This window comes from Numenius arquata, chromosome 11 (genome assembly GCF_964106895.1).
Source record: "Numenius arquata chromosome 11, bNumArq3.hap1.1, whole genome shotgun sequence".
In the NCBI taxonomy this organism is placed as follows: domain Eukaryota; kingdom Metazoa; phylum Chordata; class Aves; order Charadriiformes; family Scolopacidae; genus Numenius; species Numenius arquata.
The window spans coordinates 39,969,076-39,992,932 of record NC_133586.1 but is presented as its reverse complement, the minus strand read 5'-3'; the positions used below and the strand labels follow the sequence as shown (position 1 = coordinate 39,992,932).

The 23,857-nt window shown below is 41.2% G+C and overlaps 1 protein-coding gene across 1 annotated transcript in view; it reads right to left on the bottom strand.

Moving 5' to 3' along the window:
• The window catches only part of ADAMTS2 (ADAM metallopeptidase with thrombospondin type 1 motif 2), a 189,297-nt gene that overhangs the window by 34,599 nt on the left and 130,841 nt on the right, over positions 1 to 23,857 (bottom strand). Inside the window, exons 5-8 of the mRNA XM_074155475.1 lie at positions 14,684 to 14,767; positions 4,073 to 4,229; positions 3,072 to 3,177; positions 1,268 to 1,411 (exon numbers count right to left, since the gene is read on the bottom strand). Coding sequence (XP_074011576.1) covers positions 1,268 to 1,411; positions 3,072 to 3,177; positions 4,073 to 4,229; positions 14,684 to 14,767 — 491 coding nt within the window. The remainder of the gene's footprint in view (positions 1 to 1,267; positions 1,412 to 3,071; positions 3,178 to 4,072; positions 4,230 to 14,683; positions 14,768 to 23,857) is intronic.

Here is a 23,857-nt window from a genome sequence, read left to right as displayed (position 1 = left end):
AGAAGACCGATGCTACTATCACTGAACGGTTAACGTGGTCTAATCGTTGGTTAATTCACCAGACCAACATGACCAACAGTATCTCTGAAATGTCTCCGAGTTATTTAACAGACATGAGGACACCATACACGAGTCTGTTCTGGCAATCATTCAGGTTGCCTGGAAGATACCAAGAGCTGAAAGCAGAATTTTGAGGTTAGATTTACTTCAAAGCAAACCATCGTTCTGCTTTGTTATAAGATATTTAAAAATAGCTGTATTTAAAAGAATGTAAAGCAGCCCTGTAGGCCAGATGATTTTTATTTAATGGCTAAAGCTCTAAAGGATCTTACTAATTGAAACAATCACACTTCCCTCACAGTATTTTTATTCTTTATTGGCATACCTAAGATATCTAAGGATAATAAAAATATTGACAAAAAGACTGTCTCATGTTTACTTCATGTAGTTTGCTGCATTTTTTCCTGCTCATTTTCAGTTTTTGCTAGCATCCTCGTAGTTTACCCATATTTTTCCATACAACTTGCACATAACAACAAGAAGTGTTTTTTTTCCTATAAGGAGCAAACACATGGTCATAAATGTGAAAATTTGTCAGGGAACTCCAGCATGAGTCTAGTGCTCAAAGCGGCAGGTTCAAAGGGAAGACAAGGGACACGGACAAAGCTGTTTAAATAGCTTTTGCACATAGGGTGAAGGAAAAGTAACAACTGAAGAATTAATTCTAGAACCACGCTCTTTTTTTAGATCTGTTAAAGTCAAGGAAACCCCTGAGCACTTAAAGGGAACAATTTCCTCTTAAGACAGCACCTTCTTATCATCTAACACAAGCAATAAATGGCCCTTGAAGCCAAATTTGGTATCTGTAAGACAGACACCATACTACTGGGTGGCACAGGCACTCCTCCAAGCTAGAGGCTACATCAGGGAGGGAGGAAAGTTAGCAATGAGGTTAGTAATAGTGTCTTCTCATAACCCCTGAGAGGACAGCATATATACTATCAACATGCAGAAAACAGAGAGATGCAAATTAAACGAACTGAGAAGAATTCAAAACAGACTGAAATCAAACTAATTGAGAACTTGCATTATTATTTGCAACTGATGGGAAAACATCTCACTCCCGATAGGATGGGGAGGATTCTTTCTTTGTTTTATTCAGCCCCATTTGAGTAACTAACAACAGGAGAAAGCACAAATGCTAGATGCGGAATTATTCTTGCATGCTTCCTAATCAAAGGAGAGAGGCTGCTTAACAGCTACTCACTGGAGATATCGATTCAGCTCTTGCTGGCTGCAACGAGACCAGTGGAAGCGATGAAACGCGGCTTGCACGAGGGGGGCCATGATGCTCCCCAGGCGGACTTCGTCCCCACATCTGTTCCCTTGACCGTCGTGCTCCATGCCTAAACTGCCCCGCACAGGAGAGAGCCAGCACAGTTACATCGCAGGTGAACTCTGAGAGCCCAAGTGCTTCCCACATCCCAGATGTCACCAGTGGTTGACTGCAACAAGGTTCTTAAGTCCCATGACCCTTGTCCACATGAGCAAGGTCATGAGAAATAAGACAGGGTGAGACTGAAGCTAAAGAGCTACTCTCTAGTAGCTCTGACACAGAACCATTGACCCTCGAGAGTACTTTCACGTGATCAGCTTAATCCACTTTTAAAATAGGCTAAAAATGCCTTCTTTGGACTGCTGTGCACATCCACATTTGTGAATTACAGCTCAATGAATCCATTTCTGGATTAAGGATCTAGTCCTCCCCCCCTCCAGAGTACTAACAGAAATTTATTCATACTCGAATCTGGAGTTTATCTAACTTTTAAAAAATCACAATTTAGCTTAATCTGAAGTAATTTGCAATTGTAGACAAGTCCTTTGTGTGGAAAAAAACAAAAGAAGCCACAGTGCAAGCTAGTTTAGACTGGCTGCTGCCATTGCCCAGTAGCAATCCCACATTGCTTAAATGTGAAAAAGCCTGGAAAGTGTTGGGTGATTTCTAGAAAATTACCCCAAGTTACACATATTTTAAAATTTCTTTTTGGCTTTATTATGAATATGTTTTCTCCTTCTTTTTCTTAGGATCTTATACTGCATTTTTTAATGAGCATTGTTTGACTAACATAGGCGATACCCGTCCATAATTTAAACCAAATTAACAGATGGGGGCTGAACATGATTTGAGGGATTACAAACATTCTTCAGTGGTATCTCTTTTTAGGCTCACTGTGTACTCTTTTTAATCATAATTCAAAAATTCTGGAATCAAATATCATCTGGGTATCAATTCTATGTCCCTGTCTAATTAAGATACGCTTACAGTGAGATTCAATAAACTTGGGCAATTTTTTTCATTTAAAGCCCGTAATAACTTCTGCTACAACAAAGAGAAAAGGGCCTGCAGGCTTTCTTAGGGAAAACAGAATAGATTGAAACTGTTCTGAAAAAGCCTTCTGGAAACTGTTGTTCTATCGAAGAGAAAATGGGAATCAGTGGGTGTTCTCTGAGAACAGGGAAACTGAAATGCTTTGGGAGAAACCACAGCTCTGACAACTGCTGCCCGGTCGGTCATTGGTTCTAATCACATCATTAAAGTAAAATGATTGCGCTTTTTATATGAAATATATAGAACAGTTGTAACCTCAGTGCTTGGCACCTTGTTTTGATACACTATTGTATTCTTTACCAGCAGTAACATATACAGACGATGTGCTTATTCAATAAGGATTGCTTTCAAGAATGATGTACTTCACTGACTCAATTAATTCATATTTCATCATTATGAGTACTTTACGTTTCCACCAGGACACTATAATACATCATTCAATCTACTCTCACAGCAGCTCTGGAAGGTATTTTGGTATTAGTTCCTTTTTCCATTTGAAAGTACCAAAATATAAAGCTTACTTAAGATCATAAAGAAAGCCCTGAGAGAGCCGAGACCCAAAGCCACAGCTAACCCTGAATATCGTTTCTTAACAGAAATCACATCTTTCCAATAACATCGGTATTCGTCAGTACCACAGACATTAGGATGTAGGACGCAGGATGTCTACAGTTCTACTCACACATGTCCAGTTTCATGAGCCACCACAAATGCAGATGAAAAACCATCTTCATGGTTGAGAGTGCAGCTTCGAACAGGATGACACATTCCAGTGACTGGAGCGTAGCCTGTGAGAAATACCGCGTGTTCCAGAAAATGAACAAGTATGGAAAGGCAATGTGGTGAGAAACTCTAGGACAAACATCTGTCTTCTGTTGTGACACAAATACAGTTGAAGAGGTCCTCTCAAGAGACCTCTGCCCCCCAATATTCAATTATGTGCTCCATCATCTACGGAACAGATGGAACCAGCCTGCTGAACAAATTAAAGCTATATTCGTAGCTCACGAAGAAACTGTTGCCACCTATAGGACCATCCTGCAATTGCCTTCTCCAAGTGCATGAAGAAACAGGGGAAAAGGACACCAATGCTTCTGTGTGACAGCTCACGAGGAGCTCGGTTCCAGCCCTCAGGGAACATGCGAGCAAAGCCCCAGCCATGTGCTGACAACCCTGATCTGGCCAACCCAAAAGGAACGGGAAAGCTCTGAGATTTATCCCCTCCAGAGAACAAACCCATCTCACGGGAGGCAGAGCCCTGAAAAAGGGAGAAAGTGGACAGCACTTGGCCCTGCTATTCCAGACCTCTCTGAAACAATATTTCTTGGCAATCCTGCTGGAACACGGCAACAGCTTTGGAGACTTTTTAAACACACAATCTATTCTTTAATCTCTGGGCATTTTTCAGGACTGTTTATACAGGGATCTCATTTGCTTGGCTTCAGTAAGAGCAAAGAAATAATCCAATAAATTATCCCACCAGTAAGAAAGGACAAAATAATAAGTGAAACAGTTACAACTGAAAATGGCCACATGCAGAGCTCCTGGGGAAAGAGAAGGTTGACCAAAACCAAGCAAAAGATAAACAATTAAACTTTGCATAACTAGCCTTGCTAAGTCATGAACAATAACGCTGCTCAGAAGTCTTGACATTTACAAAACAAAACCTGACAAACACCTTACCTTGCATGCCAGATGGACCAAAATCCTGCCTTGTGAGGAAGATCGCATGGTCGTGATATTCTGCGTGTCCAGTGTCAGGTTTCTGCTGCAAGTAGGCCCAGCGACACACATTTTCCAGGCTTTGCGAAGGGTTCCCAATCTCTATCAGACTCATAGACTGCATGTGCACAGGTAAAAAAAGACACCAAGAGTTATTTATTAAAAGCGTCGCAATGTTCTCCCCCAAATTGTTCAGGCACTTGAACGAGCATTCCATGTCCATTAAAAGTCTGTTCTTAATAAAGAGACAATTACACTTCAGAAACAAATTTCAGTAGAACAAGAAAGCAAGAAAATAGCTAAAATTCACAGATTAAATGCAATTTCTGCTTTTAATGGGGTCTAAGATATAATAAAAGAAAGAAAAAAGATATAATGAAGATAAATAAAAATATGGGTATTTTAATGGCAAAACTGATACTGTCTTGTGCTCTGTATGTTATTATTCCTATGCCACCCTGGCACCAGCTTGCAGCATCACTTCCAGTCTGGATATAGAGTTTCCTTTGGAGCCTGTGCCCCTGTTGGAACTGGAGCGGCTGCTGGCCAGTGGAGACTAACCCAGCGTGGAGAAGGGTAATGCCAAGGGAAGCAAATGGCAACGATGGATGGCCAGCACCCAACTCTGGTTCATCAGCCACTTTTGCCATGAAACCAAGCTGCTAGGGCTGTTTTGTCAGACGTTTGAACACTACTGGATGTTTTAAGTGTAAAAACTAAGTGTACTTTTTTCAGCCGTGTACTTTCAGCAACGGACTTTCCCAATGAATGTCTTCTAAAGTCCATTTCCTTTATCCCGTTCCATATCTGAAAATCGTTCAGAAGGTAGCACATGTGGTACGCCATTCTCCCTATAAAGTGCACAGGGTGGTGGACCAAGATCTTACTCAAATGAGCTAACGTGTGTTAGGTGCAGTACAAAGGATAATTCTCTTGAACAAGAAAGAGAAAGTATTTGAAAAATCCAACTACTACATTTGCCTTTTTTTGAAATACTGCTTTCTAAAGAATTTCCAGCTAATTCTACTTAATACTATGCATTGCTAAGACTTAGGAAAACTTATTGAATGTGGGATGCTATAAAATGTATGACTAATTGACCCATCCCAGGCCTTCCAGGATTTGTAAGAACTACATATGTGAACCCTGGCTTTTCATTTGCAAAAATTATATTACCATGACAACACTGTAATCATAACACAAACCACTACAATTTAGATGCTATACTGTACTGTAAGCCTTTGTCGTTCCAAAATACTTAACGTACAGCAAAATCTAGCCTGGGCCAAAAATAAGAGAGAAGTCATATAGTTTGTGTTTAAATACAGATGTATTTGACATGTCCTCTAATTGAGTGCATGATGGAGTACACAGAGTATTGACTACATGAAAAAGAAAATCCTCAAAGGGTTGTGGAAGAACAACTGGAATTGATAAAAGAAAAGTCTGCCAAACTGAGGTCTGATTTTGGCAAAACTGGGATATTACAATTCTGCAAATGTTCACAAAAACAAATTAATAAACCAAATAGAGGCACAGTTTGGATTCTGATACCACTGTGGAATGAAAAAGTTGTAATATAATCCCACGCTGGAGCATACTGCTTCCAGCCATAATTCCCTTGGAAATTGAACTAATAACCATATTTAAATGGTGGGATAGTTGTGGTGCCTTTATTGCATCTTCATATATTTATAAGAACAGACTTAAACAAACTTTGAGTGACTATTACAGGGTAAGATCCTGGCTCTTCAATCAAAAATACTCTTCAATCGAACAAGGTTTGACCATTATCGAGGTCTTTAGTAACATCAACCAGTCGTAAAAAAAAAAAACCCAAGCAAACAAAGAAATTATTTACATCATCTCTACCTTGTTCTCGTTTCTCCAAAGCTGCACAAAACAAATCAATCCCTTCAAGAAGCTCAGTGAGAAATCTTACTGGCAGATTCAAAAAGTGCAGAATGTTGTAAAATGAAGTTGAAAAATCTCAAGTTGTGTATCGTTTGCTAATAGTTCGTTGTCTCACAATGACCTCTTTCTTTACATTCTACCAAACGACAATCATCATTTTTGTATAAGATGCACTGATCAGAAAGCAAACAAAAAATACATGTTATCAACACTTGCTCTGTTTAAGGGTATCTCAATAGTCGCAAAGAAATCTCTGCATGATCAACAAACAAGAATGGAATACAAAAAAGGCACTAATTTCCAAATAACCTCTATTTTATAGGTTTCCTCTGTCATGTCACCTCTTCCCTATCCCCTAAACTGAAACCTTTACAGTGGACCCCAGCACAAAAGCAAAATACGAGTCTCCGAATGAACTAACACAGCAGCTTGCAGCACTTTTTTGATGAACATCGAGTCTGCCAGAGACTAGATCTGCCGCAGCGCACTCAGCAGCTCCCATGGTTCGGGCACTGCGTTGGCATCTGGCACGAGTCAACAACTGTTTTCACTGGGTACTGAAGTCCACTCTGAGAGCAAAATCACAGTCCAAGAGCATTCTCAATGCTTACTTATCAATACAGTGATTTCAGAGTTTGTGTTCAAGCAGGCAAAAGGAGAACTAACCGGTTATTGTGAAGCACTGAGGGGTTTTTTTGCATCCAATACACTGGGGAAAATGAAGAAAATCCCTTTGGCATAAGAAGGGAAACTGAGAACACACAAGTCTCTAAAACACGTTTCAACTGATGGCCTGATTTCTTTGCCAATGGCACAATTTTACATCAAAAAAGTGACACATGTAAAATTGAGCCTTACTGCTCTTTAAGTTGGGAAACGAGGCATCCAGTAGGAAATCAATTCTTTTAAGCGTCCATGTGCTACAGACATAAATAGCAAGTCGAGGTCCTGTGTCGGTGAGGAGGACTTCCAAAAAGTAAGAGGAAAAACTCAAGTCTACCTGCTGAGTACTCAAAGTCCACTGAGCACTCAAACCATCTGGCCACTAATTCCTTGCCTTTCGTCACTGTAATGTAGCAGCCTGGAAAGAGAAACTCACTAGATTCCTAGCAAATTTTCACCTGAATTCACACTTTCTGCAAGTTCTTAAAGACTTTCCAGTCAGAAAGGCTCCAGTAGTACTAACAGTGAGTACTGCACGGCCAGGGAACCGCTGACCTAGGGTCCGAGTCAATCCCACTGTGCTGCACAGTTGCACTGGTTCAGACCAAAGAACCACGTATGCCACAGTCCTCTCCTGATAGTAGACCATGGGATACTCAGGGAAGGGAATTAGAGGAGTGCAAGCATAGAGTAGTATTTGCCTCCAACGAACCTTTGGATCAGAGATTTCCTGACCAGACATATCTTTGTATTGCATTATTATTCACTTTTTCAGCTGCCTCACCTTTAAAGATAAATGTTGCTGTCCTGCAAGAAAGGAGCTTAGGAAATCATGGGATCAGGCAGAGCTTGTTACTAGACAGGGCACATGTAATATGTTTTGGAAGGACATTGTCCAAAAATTTACTCTTGTAGAGATATCAGATAACACTTGACAATATTTTCTGTTGGAAGTCAACGGGGAGCTTTCATCAGACTCAGAAAAGCCCAGCCCCTTATTAAATGGACAAAGCCAAAGGAAAAAGAGGAAAGGAGATTAACTGCATGCAGTAATAAGGACTATAAGTAAAGGTAAAATCCCTCTTTGTCAGACTGCAAACAGAGAAAGTTTGGGGGTTAGCAGGCTGTGTATGGAGAAGAGGTGTAGGTGTTACTGTTGGCCAGCAAAGGACCCACACTGCCAGGAACATGCAGGTCCTGCAGCTGGCTGGGAGCTCAGACCTGGCTGGGAAGGACCTCTTTCCAAACAGGACAGCAGGCCTGTGGAGAGCATTACTCAGCTGATCAGCAGGAAAACTGCCAATGGAAAGAGAAACTTTCCTTCTCACAGCAAGAAAAGCAAAAAATCTGTGGGCATTTCAGAGAATTGCTGATGGAAACAGATGGAGATGTTGGCCAAGAAGTGGAAAGACCTCAGCTCAGAGAACATCCCCCATGTGAGGAAACACCACAGAGGGTTACGAGGACAGACTGCCCTAGAGAACCAGATGAGATCCTTGTTCTGGGATACTCAAGATCTGCTAATGCCTTCCATTTTCCTTCTTTTTGATTCTGCCTTCATTTCTTCTTTACTCTATTCCATCTTAGATGGAAGCAGAAGAAAATATTAACCAAAAATAGAAGACAACCGAGTTGCAACTACCGTTCACACAAAGAGGCAAAGCAGGGCAGTAAAAAATGGTTGAAAGTCGTTACTACATAGATCCAGAGGCCTTCAAGCTTTCTTTGCTACCTGTCCTGTCTTTTGGGAAGTTACCAGTGTGATGTTCTGTTCTCCGTTATAAAGACACTGAAGAACAAGTCACTTATGAAGCTGACTATGAGGTCCTTCAAATACTTGTGGAGATTGTTTAGAAAGGAAGAAGTATGTCAAACTTTTTCTTTAACAATTTCAAATACAAAGTTATCTTAGAAGAAAACTGCAAATTTTGTCTATAGCCTACCCAAACTTTTAAAGAAAGTTCAAGTTGCCAGTACGTGTGAAAGGCGCACTGGTATTGCACATAGAATGGCAGCTTTCCTTAACCCACTGCTTTATTTGTCTGCCATTTGGCATAACGGGGTACAATTTTGCAATGGTGTTGATGAGCAGGTACTTGATGCTAAGAACACAAGAAATTTAGGTTGGTCAGAAGCTTGCAGGAAAAGGACCTTTCCTAACTCATCCATTAGGTGGTGCTCCAAGAGTACCAACGGAGAAGGCTTTGCTGCTCTTCAGTAGCTCCAGAAGGAGCAGAAACATGCTTAACTTGATAGGCTTCAAACTATGGTAGCAAAAGTTGGACCATAGCAGTGCACACATTCAGGAAACAATTTAACATATGACTTTCCCTTCTTGAATGTGTAACATCTCTGCAAAACACACTGTTTACATTGCTTCTACTTGGCACTTCTAGTGTTCATTGTATATTGGATTAGATCATCTATATTCTTCTCTCATCCTGAACACGACAAGCAAAAAGTAAATACATACAATTATTGAGTGTCCATGGTAACCAAACTAACAAAAATAGCTCATTCAGCAAACTGTCATTTTGCATTCAAAGGATTTGTAAAGCCTTCTTATGGCAGCAGTTTGTAAACATTTTTCAGTCTCTAGATCTGTATAAATGTAAGCAGATCAGGAATACAAAGTACTGTTTATGCTATCAGTCAGCTCTCCACTCTTCCAGGTCCCAATAAAACATACTGGGAAATTATAAGCTACGAGTCCAATATAATAAATTAGGCAATTCAACAGTTTCCCCAGATAAAAAATAAGAGGGACAATATCTCCTCTCATCTTTATCCCAACTCTAAACATAGGAAAACAGTGCAAAAACATGAACAGCAGCCAAAATGCTATATAATACGTAGGTTCTGGCTTTGCAACTCAGTCTGTGCAGAATTGGTTACAGGAGATGGCCAAAGGCTGGGGTCAAGAACTCCATCTTCAGACATGTTTGTACAGCACACTGCAAGATCAGGGCTTGATTCCGATCCTTGACCTGGTATTTTCAGGTCTTCTGCATCTGCCAATGTCAGTGGAAAAACTAAGGTACTCAACTCACATTGGTGACCTTCTAAGCCTGGGGGGAATCTTGTCAATGTATATAAACACCTGTTGGGAGGGGAGTAAAGACAACTGAGCCAGATTCTTCTCAGTGGTATCCAGAGAAAAGACAAGAGGCAACAGGCATAAACTGAAATATAAGAAATTCCATTTAAATGCAAGAAAAAGGTTCTGAGCAACCTGCTCTAGGTCACCATGCTTTCAGCAGGGGGTTTTGGACTAGATTGATGCCCTGAGGTCCCTTCTGAGCACAGCTATTCTGTGACCCTAATGTACAGCGAACCCTTGCCTTGCCAGGCACTACTGCTCTCAGCCAGAATCTTCGTCTCTTCCCAGGAAGAGATGAGTGGAGCACTCATCCCTTTCCCTCCAGCCAGGGCCAACAGCAAAGTGGTAAGGATGGACATCAGCTTCAAGGGATAAACTTGGATTGTCCTTCCATCTCAGCTGTGTCACCTGTGTCACCCTCTGGGAAATAGAGAGAAGAACCTGGCTCAGACCAAACCACCACGTTCCATCCTGGATGAACCAAGAACATCTTCCCTGCTTGCATCAAGCTTAGACATGAAAAGGTCAAATGGCAGAGAGAGAGAGCGCGCCATTTTATGAAAAGATCGAAGGTAGCAGGAGTTCTGCTAACATCTCAGGCATACACAATTGAAAAATCCTTCTCAGCTGAACAGTTCTGTCCTATGAGATTGTAGGCATCCACCCCATACTATCTTCTTCCTGAACTTAAAGCCATTTGGGTTTTCTTCCCGCTCCTAATCTTTTTGGAAGGCTTTCTGCCTTGGTGGTCAGGTTCTTCTTTTAATTTGACCAAGTTAACACATGGCCAGAGCACAACCACTTGTTCCGAGTCCAACAGTGGTTTATAGCCAACACGGGTTTTCTCTCCCTACTGGTTGCCATCCAGACGGGTACAGAGCAGCCACAGCACCCCTCAGCATATCCCACCCTGTTCCAGTCCGAATACGGGTGACTCGAGCTGTGCATGTTGCTCCAAAGGAGAGTTCAGTCGTGTCCTGCACTGCCACGTTCACATTTCCCCAGAAATAACCCTCACAAATCCTCAGGCGGCTGCATTTATTGAAACCCCTGCAGTTCCTGCAGAAGTCTTTTTGACTTTTTTTTTTTTTCATTTTTTCATTAATAACTGTCTTAATTACACCCACCCCAGCTAATGTGTGTGCTTTTCTCTGCCGCTGCGCGAGGGCAGCTCATCTGCAGACAAAGTCACCATTGTCGATGGACAGAGCGTGGGGCTGGAGCCAGGAATTTATGAGGTCTTATCCCCAGCCTGCCAGTGGCCTTCCGTGTGGCCTTGGAAAATAACACTTAACGTCTTTGTTTTTTTAGCTGTAAAATGGGAATAATAATCTTTATTCATCCACCTCAAAGAGGCGATGAGAGGATTTTATGCAGTGCTCAGGATTTAAATGTTTCCAAACAAATTTTATAATAACCAGCCAGGGTTTTTAAATCCATTCTCAGCTCATCTCTTGCCACCTCCTCTGCACTTGGTGATAGTGGTTGCTTTGCTTATTCCCCTGAGCGAGCTGGATTACAGAGCCGTTACAACCAAAATAGGTCTAAATGGAATAATTTGCCCAAACGTTGAATTATATTCATTGCAAATGTATCCGCAGTTTCCAAAATTTAGAACCAATCTTCCTACTACTGAAGGCAAAAAGGCAGAAGCGAGCCAGCTCATCTTTTTCCCATTTAAAGAAAAACGCACCGCACATACCCTGTTTACTTATTTGCAGTATCCCATCACATCACAAAAACCTGTGACTTTGGGGGGTCAGTGTAAGGAAAATGCAGAGAAATGCATGACAGCTTCTGAAGCCACCACAGATACGGAGCAGTCTTTGCAGGAATTATTTTTCTATCCTATTGAAGGAGTTGGTACATGAGTGGGCAGCAGCCAGGTCAAAGCCTTCACATCAGCCCCTCTGGTATCTTCATTTGTTTGAAGGACTCAAAGTGGGGAGTCAGGAAAGGGCTGGAAGCTTCAGCCTGCCTACCCCAGCCACAGCACAGCCACATGCTGCCCTCCCTTCGAACACAACACCCAGTGTCCAGTTAAGAGGTGATAACTTGCACAAAGCGTTAACTCAGTAAAACCATGTCAGAGCTTTTGAATTTGCCCCTGAAGTGATTTAAACATCACCAAGGAATGTCTTCCGTTTCTTCATCTTAGCAAGGCAATTAATGCAATTACTGAAATTATTGAAACTTTTGAATGTACAGCTGCCTGTGTTTGAAAATATTAAAAAATAAGTATGGAGTAGCTTCAAGCAAGATTCACTGGAAAGCTGGTTGCTATGCAACTCAGAGTATTGTCCATATTATTCTTATCAACAGATGACATATTGTATAAAATAACATAATCCTCTAAAAAAAAACCTACAATGCAGTAGAAGGCTGTTCAAGGGTGGAGAATTGGCAATAGCTCAGAGTGCTGTCATAAACCTGACATTGATGGTACATACTTCATCAATTACAGAAGCATAATGTAATTATTATGATTATTTAAATGGCACCCTTGATAATATATATAAATTGCCTACAATGAAGCAAATGAATCTGAAGAGATCAGCTACATGCTTTCAAAAGAAATGCTTACTCAAACAAGACTTGGATAACATTTTCATATTGTGAAGCCAACGAGGCTCCTTCATTCATGCACTGCCTTAACTTGTACATGTGCCCTTCCTTTTATTATGTACTTTGAATATGTATTCCTAAAAATTATTAGTGCTGGTATGTTTCAGTGGGATAGTAAAATATTGAGGGCTTTGCTCTAATTCCTCAGAACAAATTCAGAAAGTAAGAGCGATGCATCTTCTCTCTCTGCGCTTTTCTACTGCTAAATAATCCCAACCCTCTGAAGAGAAACCTCCTCACCTTCTGCTCCCTGGTACTAGTCCTCTGATCAGGAGCTTTAGAAATCTGAACATTAAAAAATGTATTCTTATACAGCCAGGGCTCCCACACCATCAGGTGGAGGAGCTCTGAAATGATACCTTTTACATTCATTTTACTTTTTTTCAGAAAGCCATAAATTGTCTTTCATGTAAATAAGAATCAGATAGAGAAATGCAAGAAAAATTATCTCACGGTTATTTAGGGCATGCTTGTGATAGCAGAATTTCTTCTTTTTATGCCCTGCTGAAACCAGCAGGATAACTCAGGGACTGAAACATTGTCCAGTGCAGATTATGGATCTAGAATCCAGAAGTAGAGTATCCACAAGCGGATTCCATAGCACTACCTGCAATGGCTATTGTTGTGATGTGGCCAAAGACCCACCAAGAAGTAAAGGTTCCCCTGGTCCATCCCACTCTCCTCTCTGAAGAAGATTAATATGAAACAAATAACTTTCAAATTATCAATGGACAACACTTTATGCTTTGCAAGAAAATAAAGATTCTTAAGGTGAAGACTCTATTGTCTGCCATCAGAAAAATGGCAGAAGTTATCAGAGTCCAGACTGGTGCAGATCTATAGAGCTAAGGATGACACACACGACAATTATGAAATACTTATGAAATAAGGACAGTAAGGAAGCGACTAGCCCATGTGCTAATTCTGCTGGCTTCTACCACTACTGCAATATCAGATTTTTATGAGAATTATTAGTCAATCTGCAATCCCTCAAATTGCTGTCATTACAGCAATCACGAGGGTATTTCATTTATTTTGTAATGGACTGTTAACTACACACACCATGAACTTTCGGTCACAAAATGGCAAATGTGACCTTTTATACCTTTTATTTTAGGACACACATCTGATTAAGCTTATCCAAAACATGTAACTACATCATCATCTACATCACTGCAGGAAGAGCGGAGATGGATCAATGTATTTAGTTCTCAGATGAGGAAGCAACAGAACAATTTATCCCAAATCCAGGTAACTGGTCTCCAACAGAGTCCAGACTAAAACTCAGAGGTCCCTCATTTGCCTCAGGGAGGAAAATTCATAGCTGGTGCCGAGTAGGGTAACGGGTGAACGTCAGCAGAGCTTCGCCACTGACACCACCTGTGCTGGCTCTTCACTGACAATGTTTCACCAACTCGCATGAACGTACACAGAGTCTTCGTCTCGCATGAACATACACAGAGTCACAGAAAAAGGGACGTTAGGTTGTAACACTCTGCTTCGGGCATGCTGCTGTACTAGAGAGCACTAAAACTGCATGCCCTTAACCACAGCATTTATCAACATACTTGAAACACCCTGTTCCCGTTTCCACGGAATTTGATGCTGATTTGGCAAAAATGAGACACGGGTACTCAGCAGTTCAATACTTTTGAAAACCATTTACCATTTCATTCCTCTTTACCCCAGTTTTGCCTGTAGTTGTAGTTTTGCCGTTACGTAGAAACAGCGAGAGAACACGCGGTATTCTTAATTACAGATCTGATCTCCAGAGCTCTTGCCTTCTGGCCCCTGTTCCACAGAATTTGCACTTAACATTAAGCACACGTGTAGTCCCACTAATGTTAAGCACAAGTTTAAATGAGTTCTTGGAATGAGGCTGTAGCCCTCAGCATCCTGCAGAACCGATCTTGTCTTTATTGTTACTTACACACCGTTCTACCACATCACCTCATGTTTTCTTCAGGAACCAAAATGTTCTCTACATTTCATGGATTATTCCAAACAAATCTAAAAAGACAGACTGCCAGAGCTAAGCAATAACTTAAAATGACACAGGGAAAACTCAGAAGAAATTGAAATTCTTTGAAATGTGAAGTTCAAATACATACAAACGTAAAAGTTCTTTATATTCATAGACAATGTATGAATAAAGGATGATGTATGAATTAAAATACAAAACCGATACATGTCACCAGTAACTACATTGTTCACAAAAGAATGAAGTTCAGAGATATTGATATCCTCCATTTCAATTAACCTTTACTTACCTTGCCGTAGCTCAGCAGGATTATCCTCACCAAGACAACGTTAATGTGAGCACCCAGGGACTCATCATGATAAATTTCATTAACCTGCAAAAGAGTTCAGCACTTTAACCACGGTGCTGGCAACAAGTAATGATGAAAGCAGTGATACAGCAGTACCTTTTATGCACTGTCATTAAGCCAAAGATCACTTCGTGATCATATATTAAAGGGGAAAATTCCACTGATGTGAGAGGGAATGTTTTCTTTTCTAAACTCTGGTGTAGCCTCCCAACAGGCTATAACTCAGGAAATCATTTCAAATCGACATATCATCAGAGACTTCATATTAGCAGGTATTTAAGTGCCAGCCCAAATGGATTTATATGTATCATGGTGCACCCACACGATGCAGCTGAGCTGATCTAACAGCTACTGCTGCTAAGAAGGAAGATTCCCAACTCCTCTCTACCTCATCCCAGCTGTGTGTGCCCGCTGGAGCCCAGAGCACAGAAATCCAAGCAAAATCCTGAATAGCTCTGCTGGCCAAGACCATGCATAGGGAAGGGGACAAGGGAGAAGAGAGAGAGGACCTCTCTCCGGAGAGCCATTCGCTGGATCGGCTCAGCTGCACCCTGTAACTCTCCCATCTGGGACCCATCACATCACACCCTGACAAGGGGATACACCTCCCCCTAAAAGCATGGTCAGCCACATGGGTTGCCCTTATTGTGTGTCAAAACTAATCAATGTTAAACTTTGCGAGCAGAACAAAAGCTACAAAATGCCAGCAAATTAAAAACTGTCTTCTTTTTTATAGTAGAGCTACATAACAGAACATGTACACGGGGAAATCACCCCAGGAACACTGAAAAGAAAACTCTTAAATATTTAGAATAGATAACGAAATGAGGATGTATAAAGATTACTTAAGAAACACCGCTACAAGCAACCTGGGCTAACATTAACTGTTAAAGAGGCTGATTTAGATATTCGGTGATGAAGACTGCACGAGACTCAGCCAAATGGCAGGGGTTTAGCTTTACAAATTAGAAGAGGCAGATGAGATTCCCTGCAAGGAATTCCCTTGGTAAAGGTTGCACCAAACTGGACTGCTTTGCTGGCTGGACCTAAATTGAATTTATTCCTACAAAACAGATTCATTACTACAAGCTAATAAGTAACTTTTAGAAAACCTTTCATTAGAAACATAGTAAATAATGTCCTGTTTCTTCAATCAGCCCCAGTTTTAATGGCCCATCTTTTATCTCTGTAAAAATCATTAAAACTAAATACATCAGTGTAGGTTTTGCTAAGCAATCCCCGTTGACATTTTAAAGTGAATTTTAATTCATTGTATCAGTAATTTTTGGAAATAAGAGCCTCATTTTATGCCTGGTAAAAGTCCAAGTTTTCAGAAGTCCCGAGCACCCTGCGGCGATGGTAAGGAGGAGCGGGGCTGAACCGTGGCTCCAGGAGCAGACTCAGACCCTGCAGGGCATCTGTCCGGGCACCTGGGGAACACGCTGGGGGATGCTCAGGATCCAGGCTCATTACCAGCGGATAAACAGATCCTTGGCTGGATGATGGTGGGTGAGAAGCCCGTGGCTATGACCGGCTTCGGGGGCCGCTGTTTTCATTGCAGTGTAAGTAGCTGATGTGTTCAGATCTGCTTTGTAAACAATACCTCTGGAAATTAGATTTGCACATCTAAATAAGACTTTAGAAGACTAACTTTATATTCCTGCATCAAAAAAAATCTTTTCCTTCTACTTTGCGGACCATTACTGAATACAGATCATGAAGAGGTAAGATATAAACACGCATTTTGCTTTACAAAAATTCTTTCACCCAGGAAAAAGACACTTGGGTGTTGTCAAGGGAGGCAAGGATATTAATCTGCCTCACTCTGTGTAGTGGGAAGAGAGAACACACATCAAGGATACGAGGCTGAAATAAGCTGTAAATTACCTATACATGAAATGCGTACTCAACAAAGCCTCCTGTGTATAGAGGACAGTAAACACAGCATGTAAATAAGTACTTAATTAGTTCATAAAGCATAATCCAAATAGCTGCACACCGCTCTCTCATTAACTTCCAGAATTTAACCTAAGCCTCCTTTAACAATAGCCGAGTAGCAGAACAACTGTATCGCTGTGGCGTGCCAAAAGGAAACTTGGCTTGAAAACGTTGATGGAACAGAATTGAAAGACTGTTTGACTGTTCATGCAAATGACATCTAACAAACAAACTGTGAATGAACAGAAAAGCACAAGCACTGTAAAGAGCTGCTTGGTTCTCTTGGGATACTGGATTTTCTGCAAGACAGTGGGTCAATTCAAAGCTCCGGGTCTTGGTTTCATTAATAAGGATGAGTCCAGCCCCTCTTCACGCAGGAGCTGAATCGAACCCTCTGCGCCTTTCTCTAAGCTAAACCCTGGTTTTACTAGTAGTGTCTCTCTGCACTTAGATAATACGCTGAAATAGATGCTTTTCTTTTTTTCAGCATGGCCTAAATTACACCCGTTTGTTTCAGGAAGTTATTAAAGAAATGAGATCCAAGCGACTGAATGTTGTACTCTCAAACGTTCATGAAAAGTGCACACACAGCAAGGGCCTCCACAATCCCTATCTCAGAGTCTCCAGATTTCCACCTGCCATTTCAACAGGAAAGTTGAAAATTAAGTTAATGCAGTTCGTATAGGGCACAAAATGACCAACCAGCCTGTGGAATCAGAAAGCTCCAGGCTCTCATCCAACACAACTGCTGAATTAGGTGCTGCAATGTTTGTTTCACAGCACAGATAATCAAACAATGGGTATATACTGTGTTCAGATGTCTATGTAATAAATACACGCTGGTGTGAGAATGATTACATAGTACTTTTACAGCACTGCACCTCCATGTACTTCAGTAGGACATCCTGGTTCATATCAACACAATTAAAAATCAGAGTGGATCTCCTGTTTCTTCCTAGTTTGGTAGGTCTAAAATTATGTTGCTGTGCAGGAAAAGAGAGTGCACAAAGACCATCCCAAAATCACAGCTCCTGAGCTGAAGGCAGTGAAGATTCCGCATTAAATCTTGCTAGATGTCCTACAGTGATTCAGCATTTATAGAGGGCAATGAAGAAGGCTGGGTAAATCTCAAGGAATTCAAAGCATGGTGAAATACTGTAAAGAGACTTTCATCAAGCTATTGTAGTTCACAAACTATTTTGGGATAACTTTGGTTTATTTTTCTGGGATATTTCAATCAAAGCAAAACATGCATTTCTATTTAAAGTCTCTGTTTAGAAATCAGGCTGGCAGAGATTGGTGCTACATCAGAAAAACAAAGACTTTCTTTCTTTCTTTCTTCTGTCCTTCTCTGCTCATTTTATAACTCTTCTGCCCTGAGCGAGTTTGAAGTCAGCACAGCAAGCACATAGAACACATCAAAAAACTCCAATTAAAGACAAGCTAAGCATCTGTGAGAGGCATCATGCTTTGTAAAAGAAGCACTGCAAAGTTTTTATTATTGAGCGGGGCCCAATCCTAAAAGGGAATTTTGAAAAATGCTGTAACACAAATAGTAATAAACAGCCTGCGGTTTTGCTAGTTTTGGTGCAGAGCATCTTACTTGCTGATGTAGCTGGTAGGATTTATAGGGAAAGTCAGGTGGTTCCCTGAATCTCTCATTAAACCAATGCGCAATAGCAGGAAGAATAATCCACGTATTTTGGCAAGTCATTGGCAAACTCATTCATGCAGTTGGAAGGAGTTCCCAGCTTGCAAAGTTTGTTAGTATCTGCTATGCAAAAGACAGCCCACTTCATCACAACTCATCCCCGTCCTGCTGAACCATAAATCATCGCAGCTGAGTCCATCCCGAGGCGCACCCTCTGCACTGCACCGTACGGTTGGGTGAGCATCACATCCTTGGGCTCCCCGAGCACACATCCCTGACGGACTTCTCATAGTTTCAACCCCTGGCTACCATCAACCTCAAACGGATCTGACCCAGCTACAGCGGCCATCAGAGGGCTTATCTAACCATTTGGAGAGGGCACAATACAGGATGCAGTTTACACATCTGGCTTTTCAGCCACCACAAATTGCTGATCCATGCAACCCAATTAGGCTGCTCTTTGATCACCCCACATCTTTATGTAACTACTGTTGCAGAAACTCCCGATGGCTACATGCTCTTGGGCAGAGCGAGGACCACGTGCGGATGTCTGCCGGAGCGATAGCAGAGGAGCTGGAAAGCATCAGTGCCTTCCCCGTGGGATGGCAGAGCTCCTGGCAAGTCATTGTTTGAGCCCAGCCTGAGATGCAGCTCATTCACCAGATCGTAATTATCTGCAGCAAAGCCTCAGTGCCTGGTGGGCATCCAGTGATTGTCTATTTCTGTAAGAAACGGCTGGTTTGAATTACAGAATAGGAACCAGAAATGTCATGGTGGATACTGAGAACAAACTTTTGTAATCTGACCCTCCCAAAAGCGTTCCCCTCTCACTTTATTTTTCTGTGTTCCCACTTCAAACGCCACTATCCTCTTCGATTTTCATCACCTCCTTTATGCTTTTGAAGATCCCAAACTAACATTTCTAACATTCCCAAAGCTTCATTCTAATCCCACAGGAATAACATTACATCCATTCCTTGGGTGCATAAACTATGGTCACATAGAAAGTCATCAGGCAAAATCCAGGGCTCCCAGTCTCCCTTTCTAGTCCTTACAAGGCATTTCCTCATTTCCTCAGAGAGGAACTCTTTTTTTTTTTTCTGAAATCTTTGTTGAGCATCACAAGGAAAAAAGAATAATGAAAGCACACAACACACATGAAACTTAAAGGTCAAACTGTGATCTCAGATTTGGAAAACATCTATCATTCTGCTCAAAACCACGGGCAGCAGGCAGTTTTAGAAGAGCTTGGCAATGTACACTATGAAATGGAGATAAGAATCTGGCATTTTGTATGCAAATACAAGTCCGAGCCCTGATTTACCTTCCCTGGTGTGAGAGTCAGTAGACGTTACCAAGTCCAAGTTAGCTGCTTCTGATCAAAATGAAAAACATTCCCCAGAGCAGATGTGTTGGCAAGGCACTAGGTAGCTTCATGTTACGGGTCTCTATCTCATCTTCGACTGTAACATTGGCTTTAGAAAGGTCATAGACTTTGTTTTCTGACTTCATGACTAATTTATTTTCCTTAGTTCCTCCCTCAGGCTCTTGGAACTCCTCATTCTTGCCCACAAACCACTGCTCTGAGAAGTTTCTCTAAACACTATAAATTACCTTTGCACCAAAAGACTTATTATTTGTTTGAATTACTGTCTCAAGATTACTTTAATAAAATCAACTATAGTATCATGAAATAATTAAGCAGATTCATTTATTATGTTAATACAAGAGACAGAGGTCAATGGAATAAATACGGTGACCTCTTCAAATCTACGTGGTTTGGTTAAGAAAAGCATCCAACGTTTGAAAGCTGATACTAATTATCCATACTCCATCACACAAACCACACTGCCACAACTCCAAAGACCCTGACTGCAACCTTTATGGTTCAAGTTCATGTTGGTATTTGGAGTAAAGGAAAAATCTTTTAACAGTAATTACACTCCACCTCCAGGATGGTACCATTACCTGTGTGATACTCTGTACTATGTCCAACAGGGCAGCAAGGTACATTCCAGTTAGTAATAATGATAATGCTCATCTAATTGACACTGGAAATAATACCCCTGTGAAAATGAAGTCAACCTGTAAGAGTTCAGAGAGGGTATTTCCTGTGGTATCTCCTGAACGCTCAATCACAAGTATAGCTTCCACTGTAGTGTGGCAACCAAGATAATGAACAAAAATAATCTCCTGAGGCCTTGTCATAAACTGTTCTTCTCACTAGTCACAGTTACTGGTTTATAATGAACAGTCTAAACGTGGAGTTGACTCACATACATAGATTTAAATTTTCAAACAAGCTGAAGTTCCTCAGATGAATAGAGCCTGGACTTGCATTTGTTATTTGTGGAACTTCTTAGAGTTAGTTCAGATCTGAAGTGTACATATTGAAATAAACTGATTTGAAATAATGAGTATTGGTGCCTATGAATTATTTAATTTTTGAAAATCCAGTCAATTCTATATTACTGAAATATTCTTCCCGTCTACAAAAACGCTTTTTAGTTTAAAAAGCACGATTCTGAATACAGGGTGCACCGTTATTTCAAAGTATTCAATCATCACTTTCTTTTTAACAGCTTGTATTAGACATGCTTTCAGGTTTTCATCCAACTGCCAGTTAGAAACCGATGGCATTTCTGCCCTTTCCTCTCATTAGGGACTTGCTGTTCTGTACCTGCAAATCTTCATCCCTCATCAGCCAGAGATACGAAAGCAGAAATCTCATCTATAATAGTAGTATCATGTACATCCTATTAAAGAGGACGGATAACATATTCAAAAGTGCCTCAGGGCCACAATTTCAAAGACATGTGTAGCACTGAAAGATGCAGGTGAAAGACTCCGGGGACTTTCCAAAGCCCCCAGCTGCATAACTCCTATTGATTTCAGTTATTCAAATGAAAAGTTATTTAATGTATTTGTTCCAGAGCTGAAGTTTCACTTAAAGTCTGGGAGAGACATAATCCCATGGGCTCATTTTTAAAACTGATTTCAAAGGCAGGTAAATGACTAAATACTCAGATAAATCTAGCCCAGAGTGAGGTGTAAATCCTACTGAGGGTCTATCTCCCTTTGAAATAATGGCAGTTGGGCACCTATCTACTTTGAGGAGACGGGTTCTAGCATCACTAACATTTTGGCCATATATCCATTACGCAGATGTAACAGAGGCTAACCCCTAAATACTGCAATATCACATCGATTACTGTAAAGGAATGGAAAGGAAATTAAAGACTCTTGCCCCTGAAAATTGTCCAAAAATTAAAAAACGTACATACTTTGTAAGCAAATTCTTCCAAAAAATATACAAGGATGGCAATTGCCAGCATTAGAAAATGAGGTAATTGAGGAATTAGGAATACTATGGAGGAAGACAGACAAAAGATACAAGAAAAAGGTAAAACGGGCCTCACCAGGAAAAAAACCCACAATTTGAAGAGAAGCATGAAAGTCAAAGACTTGAAGTGAAGACAGATGGAGACAATAGATTCAAAACCATTTGCAACTGAGCTTATTTCAGGAGTCTTTGCTACTTGGAATGGCTGAAATATTCTAAGTTCACATATTCTACCTCTGCCTGTTTAGGAAGTCTGTTTTCAAGATATCCATCCTGGATGTGACCCCAAACACAGGATTATAGAGGCTGAAATATTCACTCCAGTCAATACTGCAAGCCCACTCAGGTAAAGGTACTGGTGACTGCCAGGTCTGCTGCTCTTCTACCGCAGGCAGCAAATGTCCTGCTTAATCCTGAAAACTACTTTAAAGAGGGTTATGAAACGATCAGAGAATTTCAGCCCCAGGGCTGGCTACCACCAACGCCCACTTTAGCTCACTAACACCCATTCAGCACCCTGCTCCTCCTCCCAGAGCATCCTGCAGTGAAATCTTTTTGTTTCCCAAGGAACTAGATAATTCTCCAATTCTTCTAGCCTTGTGCTTTTCTAATATTTCCCAAACACTGGTACGAGCAAATAAAATCCCTGGGATTTTAAAATCCCTGGGATTTTTAGCCGCCTTCTTGCTGAAATTAAATTACCTTCCCTGTTCTTGAGTAAACTACAGAGCTGCAAGATATCGCCCAAGTATCTCTCCTCTCTTGCAATGCTCCTGCATGCTATAAATACAAAGTTAATTTGTGCAATGTGTGGGCTCACGCTTGGAAATGCAGAGGACTGTGCGAGCTAATATCCTTCCCAGGAAAAAACACAGCATGACGTACGAAAGAAAACGGTACAAGCGAGAGGCAGCCGAGGGTCTCTAAAGCGAAAACAATGGCATTTTTTCCAAAGATGGACTGAAGGTCCCGACGGTGCCGAGCAGAGAAAAGAGGGGATGTCAAGAGAAAGCAGAGTTTTTGTCTGAGGAAATAACTGGAGGATGAAAAGGGGATGGCAAGAGGCCGAGCTCACTGCGGTGAAACGGCTGGCGTACAGTCAGGCGATACGTGGCTGCAGCCCAAAGTGTTAAAAATCCTCTGGCGTCTATCACCATTCGTTTGGGACTGACTTCATTTCCAAACTTTGGGATAAATACTAGCACAGCTATTCAAGATAGCCAGGACACCCGGCCCCTGTTTTTTCTCACTTTATGGCTTTTAGGTGTGGACTGTAACACATCGCTTAAGTAGCACAAAACAGATTTACTGCGTAAGTCATTGCACTGGGCTTGAAAAAAAGATATTGTTTTGATTGGGTTGGTGGTAGGGTTCCACCCAAGATCCCTGGGAAAAGTTAATTAAGGACAACTGCTCATACCATCACACACAGTGAAATCAAGCAAAGTGGGGAGAAGCAGCCATGCTGGGAGTTGCTTCTGGGAAAGTGATTTCATGCCTCCAGGGCCTTGGGCATAACGGAGGGAGGATTCACCTGGGATTTATTTCATTTTTGGAACCACAGAAATTCAACTATTTGATCACCCTCTTATCTCCAGTAAATACTTCCACTACTTTATTTAGTTACTACTCATTCTTTGATTTTATGCTTACTGCCTTGTTACTGTACAAAGCTAATTGATTACATCCATAAAACCAGCAGGGTTCACACAATCTGATGGCTATGGTAGGGTCTTCCACCAGATTTAAAAAGACAGCTGGAATTTTTTGGAGCCGTCTCTTCTTTTTCAGCTACTCTTGGACCTCCACATCTCATTAGAAACATACTGTCTACATGTGAACCCTGACAGCTAGAGACCCCAAGGCTTTTTATATTATAAAATATACTTATATTTTTCTACAAAAGAAAATAAATACTCAAAGAGGTAGAAGAAAAATACTCAAGGAGGTAGAAGAGAGGACAAAGGGGGAGTCACTGTGTGAATTTCAGCAAAAGAGACCAAAGCAATGGTCTATACAGAAATTCACCTTGCATCCATCTAGCAACGAGGGCAAGAGCTGGAGGAGCTGCCAGCTGAAGTTACACTGCCAAGAAGTTCTGTGTTGTGATGTCCCTCAACACAATACAGGTCCCCAGCATCACCTGGTATCTGCAGTAACAACCCCTCCTCTTGCCTCTCTG